The sequence below is a fragment of the Choristoneura fumiferana genome, chromosome 7 (genome assembly GCF_025370935.1).
Source record: "Choristoneura fumiferana chromosome 7, NRCan_CFum_1, whole genome shotgun sequence".
Classification (NCBI taxonomy): domain Eukaryota; kingdom Metazoa; phylum Arthropoda; class Insecta; order Lepidoptera; family Tortricidae; genus Choristoneura; species Choristoneura fumiferana.
The window spans coordinates 11502369-11522265 of NC_133478.1; the positions used below are offsets into that span (position 1 = coordinate 11502369).

The 19897-nt window shown below is 34.8% G+C and overlaps 1 protein-coding gene across 1 annotated transcript in view; it reads right to left on the reverse strand.

The window, feature by feature from the left end:
* Positions 1 to 19897, reverse strand: part of rsh (Rap GTPase activating protein radish) — a 204271-nt gene that overhangs the window by 30875 nt on the left and 153499 nt on the right. Inside the window, exons 10-11 of the mRNA XM_074090187.1 lie at positions 17661 to 17810; positions 1773 to 2034 (exon numbers count right to left, since the gene is read on the reverse strand). Of these exons, the coding sequence (XP_073946288.1) occupies positions 1773 to 2034; positions 17661 to 17810 (412 nt within the window). The remainder of the gene's footprint in view (positions 1 to 1772; positions 2035 to 17660; positions 17811 to 19897) is intronic.

A 19897-nucleotide genomic window follows, 5' to 3' on the forward strand; every position in this document is an offset into this window, starting at 1 on the left:
CGAGGGAATATATTCGAGCAGTATTAAACAATTTTAATATTCTTTTAATATCAGCTTTTCGTCCAGGATATTCCGTTCGGAAACATTAAGTTAGATACAATTATAACTTTGGTGAAAAATAAATTAGTACACTCTGGCACATGAAAAGAGAATGGTGGTACAATGTCTTGCTTAGAACTTCAGTGTCTTATTATTAATAAAGTATTTACATACATACATACATACATTATTAATATAACCCGATATCCGAAAAACTAACCAATTGGGATGTCCCAATTTTTGACAACATATAATAAATCGAAAACCATTTGGAGAAATAGGCTTTGTGGAGCGTTTTCAGAAATCAGATTCCAAAAATGTGATAAACTGAATTTAATAATCAAAATTTAAGTAATGACCCTCATTTGACCCCTGCAGTGTCTCGTCACAAAGGCAGTTATAAAGCAGGTCTACACTCTCAAGCAAATTGACAGTTTGAAATGTTCCTGTCCTGCTTATAATAGCAAAGAGTGACAAAGATAGAACTTTAATCACATGCTGCGCACCCGGCCTTAAACAGTTGTCATTTATCGTAAAGTCCGAAATGTATACGAGTATTTCCATTGTATTTTTACAAATTAAATTATTAAATCACTATGTTACAAGTTAATACAAAAGAAGTTAAATATCAGATTTTAATACAAAAAATATCTATATACTATCACATCATTAAACAAATAGGAATAATCGAAGCTAAAAGAAGAGAAATAAATAAAACTATTTGTCATGGTTCATTTAGGACCCTAAACCGTGCTTGAATTATTGTCAAATTGTAATGCCACAGATTATGTTATGTACGACCTGAATTTTTCAAGGCAATGGAACTTGGCTGTCTCACTGTGACGTCATCCAGCGTATTTCGTAAAAAAAAATACTCATCCAAATTCAAAAACAATGAAAATGGTATCTTAAAATATCCTATTCTTTCCAAAAATAAAATAAAAACTATAGGTTATTTTTTTTGTTCCTCCCAATTGTATTTGATTCTGTCATATCCTACTAATATTATATAAGGTTCTAACAAATTAGGTACCAATATTGTTACAGCAAATAGTACACATCTGTAGGAGTAGACTTAAGTATAAAATATTTAAAAATCTATGTTACTTTTTGTAGATAATTAGAGAATCAACCATGGTGCGTCAAAACTTCCTGTTAATGAGATAATTAATAGCCAGTGATTAAAACTTCTTTGAAAGTCTTGACTGTCACGAGTAACTGGCCATTTCACTAAGAAAAATAAAATTTAAAGTCACATAATGCTTATCTAATGCTTACTAATAGTTTTCCCGCCAATCGCTGACGTTCACGATAAACGACGGAAAGTGTTAAATATTTTGTCACTCAAATGCACAGGCTTAAAAATGAAATTAAAACAAAAATATAGTACAAAAGTTTTCTTAATTTACATTTGAAGTTTATTGTTTTGATCTTATTTAACATCCTCTTGAAATATTGCTACTTAATTTGTTAGCACCTTATATATGTCATATCATAAATTCATATTCATAATGTCCTGACCTGACAAATCATTATATCATTTAGGGCGAAAACAGTAGTATACGATTCAATGTTTTGACTAGTTATGCTGCGCTGCGGCTCCTAAGGAATCCATTATAATTTTCGTGGAAAAAATGTCTGAGTTGCATTATACGGAAGTCCACGGCCATAGCCACCTATGGCCTACAGAAGCACCCTTATATCGATCGAATAATCAAATGAAGTTAACTAACCTGAACTGATCTCTCGAATTGAGCGTCTCCTGCTTAATGGACAATATGACAGGTCCTAGGTCCTCGTCGTTGGTGAAGTAGTTCCAGTGCTCAGAGCCATAGAAGTACTTTTCATAAGTTTCCTGCTCCACCGACGTGAGTTCAAAGGCACCAGACCGCTCCCACTGCTCTTCGATGGCGGTTTTTTTCTTCGGTGTGCTGCCGCCATTGTCGCTGCTGTCTTCCGCGGCTTCATCCAGAGAGCCGGATCTTCTGTGCCGGTCTGGACAGAAATAAAACAACGTTGAGAAAGGTTGAAGGTACGCAAGTAAATATAAGCACCACTTATGCTAGCATGACAAGAAAACGTAATTTTGCTGGTAATTTAGAGCTCAACATTATCATTAAATTGAGACGGAAGAACTAGCTTAGGACGTCAGAACATTTGTTTTTGTTATCAGATGCAGTCCATTTTATTTTATCTCCCAATAACTTTTTATAAGTGCATAATTTAAAGAAATAGTACATTGTCGTAGAGGCTGGAAAGTATGCAATAGAAGAACGAGTTAGTTCGAAGGCTGATCCGAAGGGGAGGCCTTCGATAATACGAGTTCATCTATTGCACTTTTGGCCGAGAATAAACAATGTGATTTTCACGACCACTGCGAGGAAATAAAAAACGTTTATCACAAAACAAACAATAACAATCCAAAGAATGCGCTGCTCCCGCCGAATTTAGTTTTTAATTTGTGTCATTTTTTTTAAATGAGTCCGTTCTTAGTGGCTAGTACCTACCCAAAACCAAAAAAAATAAAAATTAAAAACTGACAAGAGCGTGTCGGAAACGACCAAAATAGGGTTCCGTAGCCATTACGAAAAAATTAAGTAATATTTTATACTTTTATACGGAATCTTCCAAGTTTAGGTATATTTTATACCTTAGGCTGCTATTTACTCACTTGCACTTTAAAGTTGAATATTTCGCAAACACATCACTGAATCCAAAAATCGTCTTAGCAAACCCATAATGGTTTTAATAGACCTATCCAACGATACCCCACACTACAAGGTTGGATGGAAAAAAATGACCCCCACTTGACGTCTATGGAAGGTATTTAAAAAAAAACTTTTTTAATTTTTTATTGTACCATTTTGTTGGCAAAGTTTACATATATATTCCTGAAAAATTACAGCTTTCTAGCATTGATAGTCCCTGAGCAAAGCCGCGGACGGACAGACAGACAGACAGACATGGCGAAACTATAAGGGTTCCGTTTTTGCCATTTTGGCTACGGGACCCTAAAAACATTGACAGCTCGCGAGAGATGTCAGTTGAGTTAGTTGGCTTTTGGCACGGGCAGGCGAACGAACGATATATCCGCCCTGTGTGAGTTTTACTGCTTTGTATTGTTAGTTATGTTAATAAAGCTAATTGTGGAATAACAATAGCTACAGTATTAGATTACCTATGTCTTATACTGGAGACATAACAGAATAACTTCCTGAGAGAAGAAAAATAAAAATAATATTTTAGTGCTCCATAATTTGATGAGACAAGCGTTTCTCGTACGTACAGCGGCACATGTCACATGTCTTTTTAATTCAACCTTAGAAAAGATAATCGGATTTACTGGGTAGGTGTCTCACGAATGTGTTCAGGATATGTTAGATGACGATGGTAAATGGGAGACAATAAGAGTCTCTTTAAGCTTGCTGTCGCACATTAAGGGATTAGGGTGATTTTGGGGATTTACGAAGCGGGTTCTTGGTGACGTGCGGTGGCGAAAGCAGCGTGTGGTTGAGTGGGACAGTGCGTGCGCCAGGATCGCCTTATCGGCTGCGCTCACGTGCTGTCACATGTCATGCATAAACCCCGCAGCTTACCGCTATTGCCTCTGGATATATTGAATAAAATATTTTGCAAAATAATGCATTTCATGGGTTTTTCGAGAGAGAGTTTAGCTTTCACATTCTATGATGACATCAAAATTAATAAAGACACCAACTCTTATCTTATCACTATTACACATCAATAGAATACGCAACAATACTAGACAATATTAGACATCGTAATTTCTACAATTTTATTACTATAATGTTTTTGCACTGCAACATTTACTGAGTTGATACTAAGTAAATATAAACAGTAGGTACACTTATTACAAGTATTTTAATAAAGTAAAAATATAATAATCTTTTGTTAGTCCTTAGAATCCAAAGAAACACATGTTTATCGATGTCTGAATAACATAATATTTAATAAACCGTATGTAAAAATTATATTTTCTGATAAAACTTTACAATAAATTATATAATCAATATTACAGTTATATGTTTTTCAACATTGCAGTGTAGATTTTTTTTGTTGAGATTCAAAGTCGCGGCGGGGTATCAAGCCTTAGGGGCTGTTTCATCACCCGTTGATTAATTTTAACTGATGGATAAATGTGATACCGTCTCAGTTTATTTGAACAATACAAACTTACAAAGACGGCATCACATTTATCCGTCAGTTAAAATTAATCAATGGGTGGTAAAACAGCCCCTTAAACTCTTAACATCCATTCAACTTAATGATACCATCAGCCAAATGTCGATCACCGTAAAGTTGATAATCGTTTGCATGTCATAAAACAATATGCCAATAGATGTGTCTGTCAACTGGAAAGTTCGACTTTAGCGGCATAGGCATTTGATAGGATCTTGTTTAAAAATTGATAGACCACTTATTCGGCTGATGGTACCTTGATGCGACTTTACTTTTTACCCGACTGCGAAGAAGGAGGGTTATGTGTTTGACGCGTATGTATGTATGTATGTATGTCTATTCCTATGTCCTCTCGTAACTACTCAACGGCTGAACCGATTTTGATAAATGATACGTCATTGGATTCGTCTTAATGAGGCGAGTGACACTGGGTACATGAAATTCTTAAAAAATCAAAATGGCGGATTTCTGGCGCCAAATTGTAAGTTTTCAAAAAACGTTTTTCATTTTTTTTTTATTTATTTATTTTAAAACCTATCGAGTAGGGGTATCAAATGAAAGCTAATAATTGCCCATTCTAAAAATATATGGGTTATAACCGTTTTAATATACCATCAGAAAAGAGTGAAATAAAACAATAAATTTAAAAAATCAAAAACCCGACTGCCTTATAAAATACTAAAAAAAGAAGAAAACAAGTCTGTTTGGCTAGAACTTTGTTGAGTAACTAACTTAAAGTTCAACAGTCAGGACCCATTTAAATCGTGACGCTCAAAAATTCTTACCTAATGGGTGCCGACTGTTGAACTTTAAGTTAGCTACTCAACAAAGTTCTAGCCAAACATACTTGTTTTCTTCTTTTTTTAGTATTTTATAAGGCAGTCGGCTTTTTTGATTATTTAAATTTATTGTTTTTAAGAGTTTATTTTTTAATTTTTTGTGTAAGGGCTTTTTATTTTTTTATTTAATAGTTACAACTTTACCTCCTTACCTTGATCTTAGTCACTGAGAAGTAGCCGTGGGAAATAAAGTGCAAAAAAAATGGCGATCCATGCCAGGCAACTCTTTTATTTTTTAAGTTTTTCGTCTACACTGATTAGTCCCATTTATTCATTTATTAGAACATTATAAGCTGCCATCACAGTATTTCTTCAACGTGATACTAATTTCTTAGAGATATTAAGAGATTAATTATTCATGGATTCAGTAGGCGGGTAGTTCACCAAATTGTATGCACAGTAATTAAGCGAAATGTTATTTCAGGATTAATTCAGACTAAGTTCTCGCACTACACTTGTGATATTGCGTTACAAGCACACTTTTTTGCAGACACTGAATGAGGAACTATGTTACTCATTTGAGTTATAAAATGTAGTACAGTCGAGGTCAAAAATATCTTTACACTTTAGCTCCCTGTCACTCTATTCTTTCTGATAGTTTCATTATAATAGTTCAAACAAGAAATGACAGCGACAAGGTAGTTTAGTGTAAAGATACTTTGACTTCGATTATACCTAACTAACAATCCCTGACCACTAGTTAGTTTGGTACATAATTTGCTGTTAATTTTGCAGAGTGAACCTAGTATTCGTGTACGGAATACTTCGTGTTCAGTTCAAGCACGTCAAAGTTACAAACGTTAGACCACTTTCTGACTTTCGTCTCGTAATATTATAAAGAGCTAGCTGTTCTAAACTAATAGTTATTATTCGCGCTGTGAGCGGTATTTTTAGCAGACATGAAGTTCTGTTACATAAAAGCACTCCTCGTTCACACTAAATGTGTTGAAATTATACTTATGAATTTCTATTCGCTTCATTTAATTCGTGTTCAATTGGTATGATACAAATATCTGTTTACACATTTTTTAATAATAATAATCCATTTATTTCAAACATAATGTCCAGTCCATAGATGGCTTAGATGGTTAGTAATATTTAATCTTACGAGTACAAGTATGTTAGTAGATTTATAAATAATTCCATAACATCTATATATATATATATTTTAATTATATTCCATCAAAAATACTACTTTTTAATTAAGCACTTTAGAAACAATACGAACCTTTCCTAAAAAATGAAATTAATAATTAACTAAATAGGTAGTCAATTTTAAAATATATGTGTAACAACCACTTAAATATTGAATGCGTTTGTGTTGACTCTATAAAATATTTCCTTTTCTTTCTAAAATATATGTAATTGCAATAAAATATCTTCTAGCTTAGAAAGAAAAACGCGCGATTATAAAATGAAATAGATGTACAATTAACACTAAAGGAAATTCCGACACGGCATCACAATAAATTATACAAATCGCCATATTTTTCTAAAATTCATGCTGTGGTTTTTTGTTAGAAAAAGTTTTGGAAAGTTAACAAACGACCACATGGGAAAATGGCCGCTGCAAAAGAGGGTTTGTTGTCAAAAATTCATGGAGTTTTAAATAATTGTTGACGTTAATCTAATCCAAACTTTGACTGCATGTATTTGAAGGAGGGCATTGGTAAGAAAATTTGGTCAGTTTCCATGTACATAATATGATAATGAATAATGATGTAAAAAAAGATAAAAAGAACTATCACACATTGAACTATTACCTTCCACCACCTAACTTTGCCTAAAAGTTCATTGCTCCGACTAGTACCACAAAAACTATAAAGGTATAATTCCAATAATTGAATAGGCACTATACCGTTAAGCGATTCGAACACAATCCGGGAGTAATGTAAAGACGTCGCTTAAAAAATGTATCTCAAAAATGCGTCAAAACTGAGTATTAAGTAATGAACTTTTCGGCAGATTTATATGGCGCGAGGTATAGACATTTAAACTTTTTCTATTACTCCAATGTGTCACCTACTGAAGTTCCTGCATCATTATTTTGGACAACCTATAATAGGTACACTGACGAACCAAAACAGGTTAGGTTTTTTTATGGCAGCGAGAAAACCTTAAAAGTTTATATTTATGAGCATTGAGCGTTATGTTTTCCGTTGTAAGATTAAATGAATGTTGTATGTTTTGGTTGTTAGAGGTTTCGAATATTATATAATTTGATCGTTATACTCAATGTATTTATGTCCATAGCTATATATATATATATTATATATTTTATCATTATATATTGTGAGCATTATAGCAAACGTATGTTATATTTTAAAAAATATGGAAAGTGAAGTTATACGTAATGAAGATTATATGTTTTGTTTTATATATTCTATTACTTACCCACTATTAACGTTGTGTAGATAATTCGGGGCAAATATGTATTAATGATTTATAATTATATACTTTCAATTCAAATAATCTTAAGCTTAGGGCTGGGAGTATTTTTCTCCATCAATGTAAGTTAACCGTGTCAAATAAACGGTGAGAAAGATAAACAAAGTGATTGATGACCTGCCACGAGTACAAAAAAAGAATCAAGAATAGTCTCGAGGGATCCAATCGGGATACTTTGGAGTAATCAGTTTGTAAAACAAACCTACTTTTCCTTGGTAAGTCGACAAGTATATACTTATAAATATTAGTTGAAAATATTCGCCCCATTAGTGAAGTTTCGGTTAAAAATAATCAAACAACCTTAATAAAGCTGAGAGGGTCCACCGAGGAATTTGGCAAGCAGGGAGAAGTTTAATAATCTTAATTCGTAGATCCTACGTATAGCTACCTACTATATTGTGTCGATCTCATCGTTATTGATGTTGAGAAACTAATTCTGTATTAAGGTCAAATTCTACAGACGATAGATTAGTAAATGTTTCTCATTGCATTTGTGTCTTTAATTATAAAAATAGTACAAGTATAATATCATATTATGATCTTTAGTAGGTAGTAAGTCATACCAATGCTAGCATCCAAAATTCAACAATTCAGCATCTTAAAATTAGGCCCGCAGGTACCTAACACAATAATTTTCACAAGCAAATCTTTTCTCATATTCCCGCGAACCAGATCCACTTTTCCCCCTTGCATACCGTCCATTACTTTGTTTATTTAGTTCAGAGGAGGCAATACGCATCTAAAAGTGTTAAGAGCGGGAAAAAGCAAAAGGCAGTATTTTGTCTTATGCATCAGTGATGTGAACGCGTCACAGACAGCAATTTCTTAGTCTCTTACAGCGTGATTATCCCTCGTCGAGATGAAAATTGAATATTCTATGCTCGGGGATTGCTGTTTAGTACATGCAGTATGTGTTTTATTTCAACTCAAAGGATATGAGTTGAGTGTGTTAGGCTATAAACGGTTTTCCTGTTTCAAAAGTAAACAAAGGTCCAACGCTTGTCCAAACAAAGAGCGATGTCTATTTTGTTCGTTTGTGTACGATGATTGTTTAGGTTTGGCAGCTATTGGTAGGGCAGTTTTACATTAAAGCGTGAAATTTCCTATTGAAATGTCTTGAGACGTCTAGTAAATAATAAAGTACTTATAATATATCAAAAATACCTGAACTATTAAACGTAACACAACACACACACACAAACATCACGCCTGTATTCCTAAATGGGGTAGACAGAGCACACGAAACGGCCAATGTATAATAAAATAACAAAACTTATAGGTTCGTAATTCGTAAACCGAAACTGGTAGTGAATATAGCGGCGAAGACTATCGCAGTAACTAAAATTAATGTTTCATATGCCGTAACCATGAATCAAGTATATGTCGATCAACATAAAGTGGTTTTACTCCCCCAGGATTACATAGTTAATGTAAGTATAGGTACATAAAAGAAAGGTCGGGATTATACTGACCATAATAAAATGACACCCGCGTAGAGGTCGTCCTATATTCGGACCCCGAATTTGGCGAATGGCGAAGGAATAGCAATTGTGGCAACGATGAGATCCGTTTCCACATGAATGGCGGTAAATGTTATTGTTGTAGAAGTACATCGGCCATTAGGTAATATTTACATAACTTGCAAGGAAAATTTCGTGCTCGTAGGTACCTACCAATTTGTGTTTGTTTCATTTCCATAGTATAATGTACTGTCTGCCGCCATGTACGTACCTACCGTGTGGCTTTGAGTTTCAGTAAGAAAACTGTTGAACTATTTTATCCCGAATTTCACATAATGTTGCTTAGTGACAAATGATTGGGTTAGTTATAAAAGAAAGTGCACGATTCGTTATTTTAGGTACTAAACATAACATTTTCTACTAGTTTGGATAGTAGCTCACTAATCGAAAGCCTTCGATAGCAGAAACTATTCAAAATTAAGAGCCCTTGTATTACAAATAGCGCACCTAAAATATTATACCCTTTACAAGGTGTCTTTAAATTATTCCGGAATATTTCAGTAGATGGTTGGTTAACTTTGACTTGAACACTTCTGTGAAATTGTCAGAATTTTGTAAATTGTGCCGGTTAACAAATGTTTTAATTTAATAGATAAGTATTCAAAACACACTAGGTACGCGAAAGGCGTATATACTTCAAATCAAAAATCTCAATGTATAATCTCCACTTAACAGTGGCGTTCTATCAAAGCCTGACCCTCTATATATTTACAAACATACACATCTTCCATCAAACTTCCGGTCATTGTGATGCAAAAGCAGTAAAAGGAGCGGGTCAGTCACACTTACAGAGCACTTACACAGCATCACATCGCATTTACACAGATGGCATGGCTGAATTAGCACGATAAGACGACGGGCGGGCGCCGGCGCCGCGGCCGAGGCGATAAATTGAAAACGTGTCAGGAATGACACATCGCGTATGCCGTTACGAACCGTTTTAATTCAATTAGATTTGCTACGAGAACAACGTACTAGTTACTGACAAGGAAGGGCATCCAACTGTCCGACTCCGATTTGATTTATTTTGATATATGTTATAGAGTAGTCTAAAATAACGGACACGTATTTTTTTTACCTGCCGAAACTCAACCTGTTTGGAGAAAATGTCCTTCAAAGTACTGAAAATTTACCAAACCTTCTTATTTCTGTTGAGAGATTTGTTCAAGAAAATTGATAATTAATTACTGGTTTCGTTATATGTTGGAGAACATGAAAAAATAATGGAAGCGTGTTTTGTCATTTCACCACAAACTCATTTCTCCAACATATAACGAAACCAAAAATTAATTATCAATTTTCTTGAACATATCTCTCAACAGAAATTAGAAGGTTTGGTCAATTTTCAGTGCTTTCAATGACATTTTCTCCAAACAGGTTGAGTTTGGGCAGCTAAAAAAAATATGTGTTCGTTATTTTAGACTACTCTATAACATATATAAAAATAAATCTAATCGGAGTTGGACAGTTGGGTACCCTTCCTTTTGAGTGTGTTCATTGGGGACACAAAAGAAAATAATGGAACGAGATTAGTTTGTTCACAAAAGAACGCTTGAACAGTTTTAAAATGACACGGAATTTAGTCACTGAGTCGACAATGTTCCAAACTACGGCGGCATCAATCATGGACATGTTAAGTACAGTAGCAGCCAATATTTTGGCCAACAACATTCATGAGTTCATGACCTTTACTAGTTATGATTATTAGTTATTTGAACATTAGTGTTATTAAGTAGTTTAAAATAAGAGGGTCCGTTTCTCAAATTTGAGTTAACAGAAATAAAAATTGCTGGTTTTTGTCCATGACTTATCAACCTAGTCGCAAAAAAATAGAGAGTAAATCGACTCTTTTTAAACCCGACCACATTTTATAAGTCACTGGGCCCTTAGATATGCATCGAGATAACTAAAGGTAGGTATAGGTAAAATTTTTCACCGCACTGTGAGTTGGCAATAAATGTCTGATATAAATTCAAATGAAGGCCTAACTTTTATATAGTAGGTATCTGAGTGTTATCGCAAGATTCATGCCCTCCCGTGGGTACAGTCAGCTAGTAAAGCGGTACAATACGTTTATACAGTCTCTCTGAATATTGAGTTTGAATCAGCTAACTTTCTACATGTAAATTACCGTTAGAATAATGATGTTTGATTAGTTGCCAGTGGCTTAAATTGAGTCTAGTGTGCCTTGAAGATGTTATATTTACTTACATAAGTACATTCTCAAATTGATATTGAATTGAAGTCCTAGTACTGCTGCGTGGTAAATGAGTGATATTTTTTTATAAGCGCATCCTTAATTTTCTATAATATGCCTTGTTATACATGTAAAATGTAAAAACATTGAAAAGGGTCTGTGCACAGCACTATAGGTATACAACGAATCCAGTGTGCAAAATAAAAATACGTTCAGTTTTGATTTGTTACATTAATAATTTAAAAAACCAGCCATTTGCGAGTCAGACTCGCGCACGAAGGGTTCCGTACCATTATCTATACAACAATAATAGACAGCAAAATAAATAAATAAATATCACGGGACAATTCACACCAATTGACCTAGTCCCAAAGTAAGCTTAGCAAAGCTTGTGATATGGGTACTAAGCAACGGATAAATATAATTATATAGATAGATACATACTTAAATACATAGTAAACACCCAAGACCCGAGAACAAACATTCGTATTTTTCATACAAATATCTGCCCGACACGGGAATCGAATCCGGGACCTCAAGCTTCGTAGTCAGGTTCTCTAACCACTAGGCCATCTGGTCGTCTAAAAAACGGAAAAAATCAAGTTTGTTCTATGGGGACCCCCCTTAAATATTTATTTTATTTTAATTTAGCTTAATTATGTATTTTTAATTTGGTTATACAACTAAATATTCTGTGAATATTTCACTTCGAAAAACTCAGTGGTTGCAACTTGAGAGGCGATAAGTCAAACCACCTAGGCCACTACGGCTTATTTTCCAGATATTATAATTAATTTTTAGGAACCCATTTCTATATTGTTTGGTGATTCAGTTTCAGTGACACATCTATTATTTTGGAACCCAATTTAATTATTTGATGATCAATATTATTCCCGAGTAATTTTTAAATAATATTTAGGTAACTGTTTTAATATTATTTGGTGATTCAATTTAGGTGTCCGATCTACTATTTTAGGAACAAATATTATTTATTAGGTCGCCGAAAACGCATTTATTAGGTGATCAATAAAAATCATACCCATTTGTATTTCGCAAATGATCGGCATCAGCTTTATTAAATAAATGTAAATGCTACAATAAATTTTGCAAATAACAATATAAAGCAATCGTTCACGTATTTTCATTTCAAACCGACTGACAATATTGTTAAGGTACTTTAATTTCCTGTTACGGCCGGCCCGGTATTCCAAAACGTTATTTGGCTGCCTGATGTATATAGTGATGTTTGTAATACTTCGCATTTTGATACTTGCGTATGTTTACAACGAAAGGTGAAATATAAAATATAACCGACTAGCTGGTGCCAGGGACTCCATTTGCGTAGAATTCGTTTATCGCTATCCCGCGGGAACTATGCGATTATTCGGGATAAAACCGACCCGAATGTACCGAATTTCATCTAAATCGGTTAAGTGGTTTAGACGTGAAGATGTCAAAAACAAACAAACCAAGAAACAGCCTTTTACAAACTTTCGCATTTATAATATTAGTGGGATAGATATTCGCACTAAAAGTCAATATTTCGAGTAGAATCAAAATGCGTTTTAGTAGTAGGTAGTTGGATCGGATGTTATTCGGATGCCTTGTTTACTCAATTTACATTTGCGTACGTAATGGTATTTGCTAACTGAAACGGAAAAGACATAATTAATGTCGGTATATCCTAAATGATACGGGTTTCAAGCCTTATGGAAATTTCATTTTCATCACACTTTGCTCGTCAATGATGTTATTCCATGCCTGTTCATATAGTAAAGGACAATGGCCTCAATTGTTCCCGCGGGAATTATGGATTTACGTAAAGTTTTTCTTCTCAAGGGAGTTATGTTTGACTTTAGTTTTAAAAAGTAAGTAGGTACGTCATTTCAGACTAAAGAGGTTTGAAGTCAGCCAACGTTTTATTTACATCTTTAAAACTTAGCTATAACCAAATTTTACACCATAAAAACATTCCACGCATCATGAAACTTCGTTATTTTTATATTTTAAATTTATAACAAATTGTTTTGCAATAATTTTAGTACCTAGGTAAATATTTTTTTAACATGTTGTAATTTAGCTTAGCATTATCTATGGTAGACGACTCGAAAAAAGTGTCAATCAGAGGTGGCTACTACGCAATTAAAAAATAGACGTTCGTATCGTTTTGCTGACGCAAATATTCTTTAATACGAGAGTAAGAGGGACGGTACGATACGAACTTCGATTTTCGAATTTTGTTGTAGCGCCCTGTATTGGCTACCCTATTATTTTATTCAGTTGTTTTCTTAGCGTCTTTTTTTTGCCGACCTGTTAATATTTTTTTTTCGCAATTTAATGAAAATCATTGTGTATCACGGGCCGTAAGGGGATTACAAACTTCTCTCTCGTTAGTAATCTCTTTCTTAAGCCCCTTAATGCACAATGTACTATTGCTTATCACTGAATTGGCGTTTCTAATACCACCCGTGGCGATTTAATCTATTTCGATGTTTATCATCCTAGGGTTCAATGCCATTTGCGCACCATAAAATGACAAGGTTTAGTATCGCTTGTAAGTCAATGTGCCAATTAGTCTTTAGAGTTTTGATGAACAAGTAATTACTATCAAAATAAGAAAAAATTGGCATACTGCTATGTTTTCTACCTCTACCTATTATTAAACAAGTAATTTAACTTTTCCATCTAAATTAGTAATTGCACATTAATTATAAACATGACTTATCTTTCTAGAAAAATCGTATGGGATGCAATAAAGTTATTTTATTGAATACAGAGGTGAATCGATATTGTGTTTGTACAGAAAATTTCACAAAGCAAATCCACTGATTCGGAAATCACGTTTATTGGAAAATTCCAAACTGACCACAACACGTTGCGTTTACCTCAACCGCTGACGACAAATATTTCGTTTCGAATAACGCGCACGCGGCTGCAGAATATGGTACCGCATAATATGATCACGTCAGATGCAAAATTTATACGAAATATAGCAGTTCCTGACGTTAGTGTGCACACAAGGTTATACATTTCAAACTGATTTTGGGTGGTCATGAGACTAGATTATCGAAACACGACTGTCACTTATTGAATCAACCTTTGTATATATTTAATCATTTTGTGATGCTTTACCATTTGTTTATTGAATTCATTCGTGCCAGCTCTTGTGACTCTACCTATTTGTACGTCTTTCCAACGAAAAAGAATAAAGACCGTCAACATAGGTCTGCTGAATTACTGTGTTTACGTCAGCTATTTTTTAGTGACAGTTTTGAGAATTATCACGGTTTTTTTTTTTGTAAAATCCTAGAGTTTTACTTCACCCGGATTAGGGGTGTGAAGCCGAAGGTAGAGGCTAATATAATAGAAGAAAAGAGTTACCATCATCAGAAACAATAATAAAAACCGACCAAGTGCGAGTTGCACGGGTCCCGTACACCTCTAGAAAATAGTTACCTATCTGTTTAAGTTCATAAAATGAAGATCTTGCTTAGCCCCTATTTTTTTCGGTATTTATTCGGTCTGTCTCTATTACGGTTAAACATACAAATTGAAACTCGGAATGATAAAAGAGCCAAATATCATGTATATTCAAAAAATAATAAAAACCTGCTCATCATTGCGAGCTTAGTTTATTTAAAATTTTAAAATACAGCATAAGTTGAGCTATTTACCGAATATGCTTATGATTAAAACGGAACAAAATAATAATAGCGACAACAGAGATGATGCAACACTTTAAATTTGCGTGTTCCTTTTGAGTTAATTAAAGAAAGTTACCAGAGAATCGACAGTAATAACGAGTCTTAACTTAATAACGTTTCGTTGAAATTAGAAAAAGTTTCCTTTACGTCACCTGTAAGTGTCGGGAGGAAATATTTGAAACGGTTCTTTTTGTTGTTTGATACCCGTCTGCCGTAAAATTTTATTTTACGTAAAGCCCCTAACGGAAACCCAACGAGTATTACTTTTTTTGTGTCTGAGTGTACGTGCGTCTTGGCCTTTTTATTTTAGTCACTACATTAGCGTCCTGATGATGGCTTTGTTGTTTTTTTCTAGACTTTCAAATACTGAATCGATTTTTGCAAGTTACGCTGGGATTTTTAATGTCTTTTTTCGCGCACTTTATAATTCATTCACTAGGACAGAAGTGTTGGTCTATTTCATTGCGAATGTTTATTTTAATTGAACTATATTAATACTAGCTTCGTCGTAGAACTAAAGTCACTGACATAGCTGGAAAAATATTCAAGTTGAAGTGGCAATGGGCGGGCCATATCGCTCGAAGAACAGATAACCGTTGGGGGAGAAAAGTTCTCGAGTGGCGAGGGAGGTGGACTGACGACATCGTGAGAGTTGCGGAAAACCGGTGGATGCAAGTGACGAGTTGTCGTTCATTGTGGCGTTCTAAGGGGAGGTCTTTGTTCAGCAGTGGACGTCTTCCGGCTGATGATGATGATGATGAATACTAGCTTATGCCCGCGACTTCGTGTGCGCGGATCTAGGTTATCGCGCGGTGGCGCCCTCTACCGGAATAAAAGGTATCCTATGTTGATCCTTGGAGTTCAAACTACCTTATACACCAAATTTCATTAAAATCGGTTCAGTGGTTTCGACGTGAAAGCGTAATAGACAGACAGACAGACAGACAGACAGAGTTACTTTCGCATTTATAATATTACTAGCTTTTATCCGCGGCTTCGCTCGCGTGAACCATGAGCATTTAAAAGAAGCAAGTTTAGATTAAAATCATATTTAATACACCTTAAACCCGTACCATAAAAATATCGAGCATGCCACAGTGTTGCAGTCCCCGTTTTTTTCGGAAAAAAGGGAGGACAAAGGTTTCCGAAAGACAAAACTGTCTCAAAACACAGACATTCATTGCCCCTAAACGCATATTGCCACAATTAATTTCAGATATTGCAAAATATTCACAAAATTATTCTAATTATAAAAAAACCCGCGTAGCTCACCCAAAAACTATGAGATTTGACATTTCGGAGACCTCACGCTACACTAGCGCCTCTAGTGGCGAATTCATACGCGATAGCCCTCATTGCAACTGGCTTTCCCGGATTCAACGAGGCAGAATAGGATCAAATTAAATTTTCATCTCCGATGCTGAGTAATATGACAGCAGACAGATCTCGGAAGATGCTTCACCAGGATACGTTATAAAATTGCCAGCAGTTCTTATTTGATCGACACTGTATTTTAGTTCATAAAGTATAGAATGAAATCAATTTTACTCGTTAAGTTTGTAAATTTTATAAATTGACCTTTAACAATGACTGTGGAGTTATTATATGTATAAAAAACAAAAAAAAAGTGTTTATTTGGCCATAAAGTTAGTTACCAGGCAGTTTAACTGAGCCACCTGCTGAAGTTAACGGAAATTAAGAATAACACAGTGTATGATATAGTCACTGGCAATAACATAATAATTTAATGATACAAAAAAGCTCTCAAATATATCTAACGCATCTCTAGTCGTTTACCCACTATTGAATGTAATATGTGTATACAAATAGAAGGAACGGTCGGTAGAGACGAAATAAGATTTGATGTTCACCCTATATTACTGGGTAATGTGACAGGAGAAGAATCACCGCAACCTCCTTATTTTTCTAACTCACTTTTTGGCTACCTACGAGTTATTACGCTGCTTTTATTAAATCTATCAAAAATACAGTTAGTTTGTCAATTATTTCGGTAAGCAGATAAAGCGGCATGTAAATATATTGTCGAACTGTGAAGATCTTAAATTCGAAAATATCGTTAATCAAGCAGCATTAAATAATACTGCACATAATATGACTCTATTAATCTAGTTCGTTGTTGTGTTGTGTCTTGTTCTTGTTGAGTTGTGTTGTTTTTGTTGTTCTTGTTGTTGCTGTTATATTGTTCCGTTATAAATTTAATTGAGAAATATAATTAAATAATACTGTACATAATACGACTCTATTAATCTTGTTCTATTACCGCGTTGCGATTGTTTTGTGATGACCTGTCCGAGCTATGGTAATAACATAGCACAGTCCCAATAAAAGTAAAAGAGTCACGTGGAGGAGACTAGTGTCTGAACTAGGAAGGTCCGTGTCAGGTCACCAGATAGACAGGTAGGGATACATAGGTTGAGGTAGTATAAAGGTCGACCAACTTTTAAGTGTTGTAATTCTGTCCCATGACTCAGTAGAAAACAGTGATACTGTTGCCCAGAAAAACGTTTGTAATGTACACAACTAACATGCTTATGGAGACGAGCCTTAAAGCAACTAGCTTAGAACTGTCAAAATTCCGAAGTTTTGCTGAATTTGTGCCTAATAAAACCATACTTTTAATGAGTGACCTAGGAGACATTGCCATGGACACGAGTTACACGTGAAAGTTGATTGACCCATAAGTATAGCTAACCTGGTTCAGCGTTATCCCGATCGGGGCCACTGTCGTGTTCAGACTCCGACTCGTCCCAAATGGTGTCTGTGGTGATCTTCTGACGCGAGCACTCGATCCAGTACCCCGGTGTCGGGATTAGGCTGTGAGGGTACTCTTCGCAGAATTCATCTGAAAACAAAGTCTGTGTTAGAATCTGTTCTTAACGCATTAAATGCCTTTGATAACCCAGTACAGTCAGCAGCAGAAGTGGATGAGCGGTTACTGTGCTCAAAATGATTTACACACGACTGTACTGCCAAGGTAATAAGTAGACGTCGGATTCTATTTTTATAGCGTTATTGCATATTTCGGTACTTTTTGATTGACAGTTTATGCCATCGATACGTCCGATCTATCTACAAAAATCTTATTTTTGTTGTAGTAATCCCGCTAGTGAAAAAAGAACACACACACACACACACACACACACAAACATCACGCCTGTATTCCCAAAAGGGGTAGGCAGAGCACACGAAACGTTACCGCTTCGGATCCACTTTTAGCAATTTTAGGTTTAGGTGAAAAAAAAACAGACTAATGGAATTTTGGATAAAAAATTACCCAGGCCAAATTACGACCGATGGTACTGTGATTTTTTGCAAGGTTTGTGAAAAGCGAATACCTTCATAAAAATAATATTAAATCGATCAACTTGTGAGTCGTACTGCTTCCCATTTAGCTGCAACACAGAAACCTACAAAAAGTCGACAACAACTACTGCCTTATACATATTTCGTCTTCTAACAAAATAGAATTCAACAAAGATAGAAAATAAATGTACTTATAAATATAATGTGAAAATAGACGTACATTCTATTAATAAATAGTTTGTGCCCTTTTTTAATGCGTATTTGAATGCATATTTAGGCATTTTGATAGTGCATATAATCCGATATCTAGTAATACGAGTCAGATATTTTTTAAGATAATTTTGAGCACCACAACAGCTTTGTACTTCTGTTGCTGGCTGTACCTGGGTGAAAGATCGGAAGCACGCGTATTTCCAGAGATAAGACCAAGCTAGATCGATTGTTGATTTGAATTGAATGTTCATTAAGTTCACTCGGAAAAATTATATCATATATTTAATATAACATGAGCTACTTTTAGTTTCAGCGGAACGCAGACGAAACTACAGGCAAAACTTAATATATTAAGAAAAAGAACTATACCGCGTAACACTTTAACTTCGAAACACTAACCTGCGATTATGTATTTAACACGTATTATAAATAATCTTACTCGTATCGGGTGACACTCTTTCCCGGCCCGGATAACACCGAAATGGAAATACTGGCCGTGTTTTTTGTGTACACGCCCAAAGAAACTGACAGGATCTTCTATGGGCGTGTATACGAAAAACAGGGTCGGTATTTCCATCCCGGTATTATCCGGGCCGGGAAAGAATGTCACCCGTCGTATCGATATGTATTTCTGCACTACACCTTTTTACACTTTTTTTACATTATAAAACCACAAGAAAAACAAAAGAACATCTTCATGTTTTAATTCGTTGTAAGTAGTATATTGTATATTATGGCCAGTACTATAATAGCTCAAAAAAAGGTTGAACTATTTTTTTTATATGTTTGTGGCCAGTATTAGGAATGGCATGAGGATTTTGTTTTCTTACGAACGACTTGTATTGAAGGCTAATTGAACAGTGACATAATGTGTGGTAAAAACTTGTTGTAGAGCTTTTGAAACCTTGAACCCTGAATTTGTTGAAAAGTTTGTCGAGTTCATATTTTTCTAAGAAAATGATTTGTACTTTATAAACCTACCATTATAACTTGAATATTAGTACCTACATAAAAGTATATAAGGATAATTTTAAAAGTTCCATTGTTACTTGAATTGTTAGAATAATGAAACACGAAGCTACGTCCGGTGGAAGTAGCGCTACCGGCTACTTCCGCTGCTCTTGGCGAGCCTTTTAAGCTCCATTTAAACAAATCTCTCTTAGTTCCTTGTCTTTTGATATGTCAGGATGAAAATAGCACCATCAATGTCACTAAAATAATGTAATAGAGAACAGAATATATTCTACTGAGCCACAAGAATGGAGTTTTGACAAAGACGTCTTGAATGTGTTAGTGCTCCGATGTTAGTGTTCAGGTTTTAATAAAACTATGGACAAATTGGCAGTGTCTCTAGTAGAACAAACTAGAAACGAATTGTTTCTATAGTCCTACTAATATTATAAATGCGAAAGT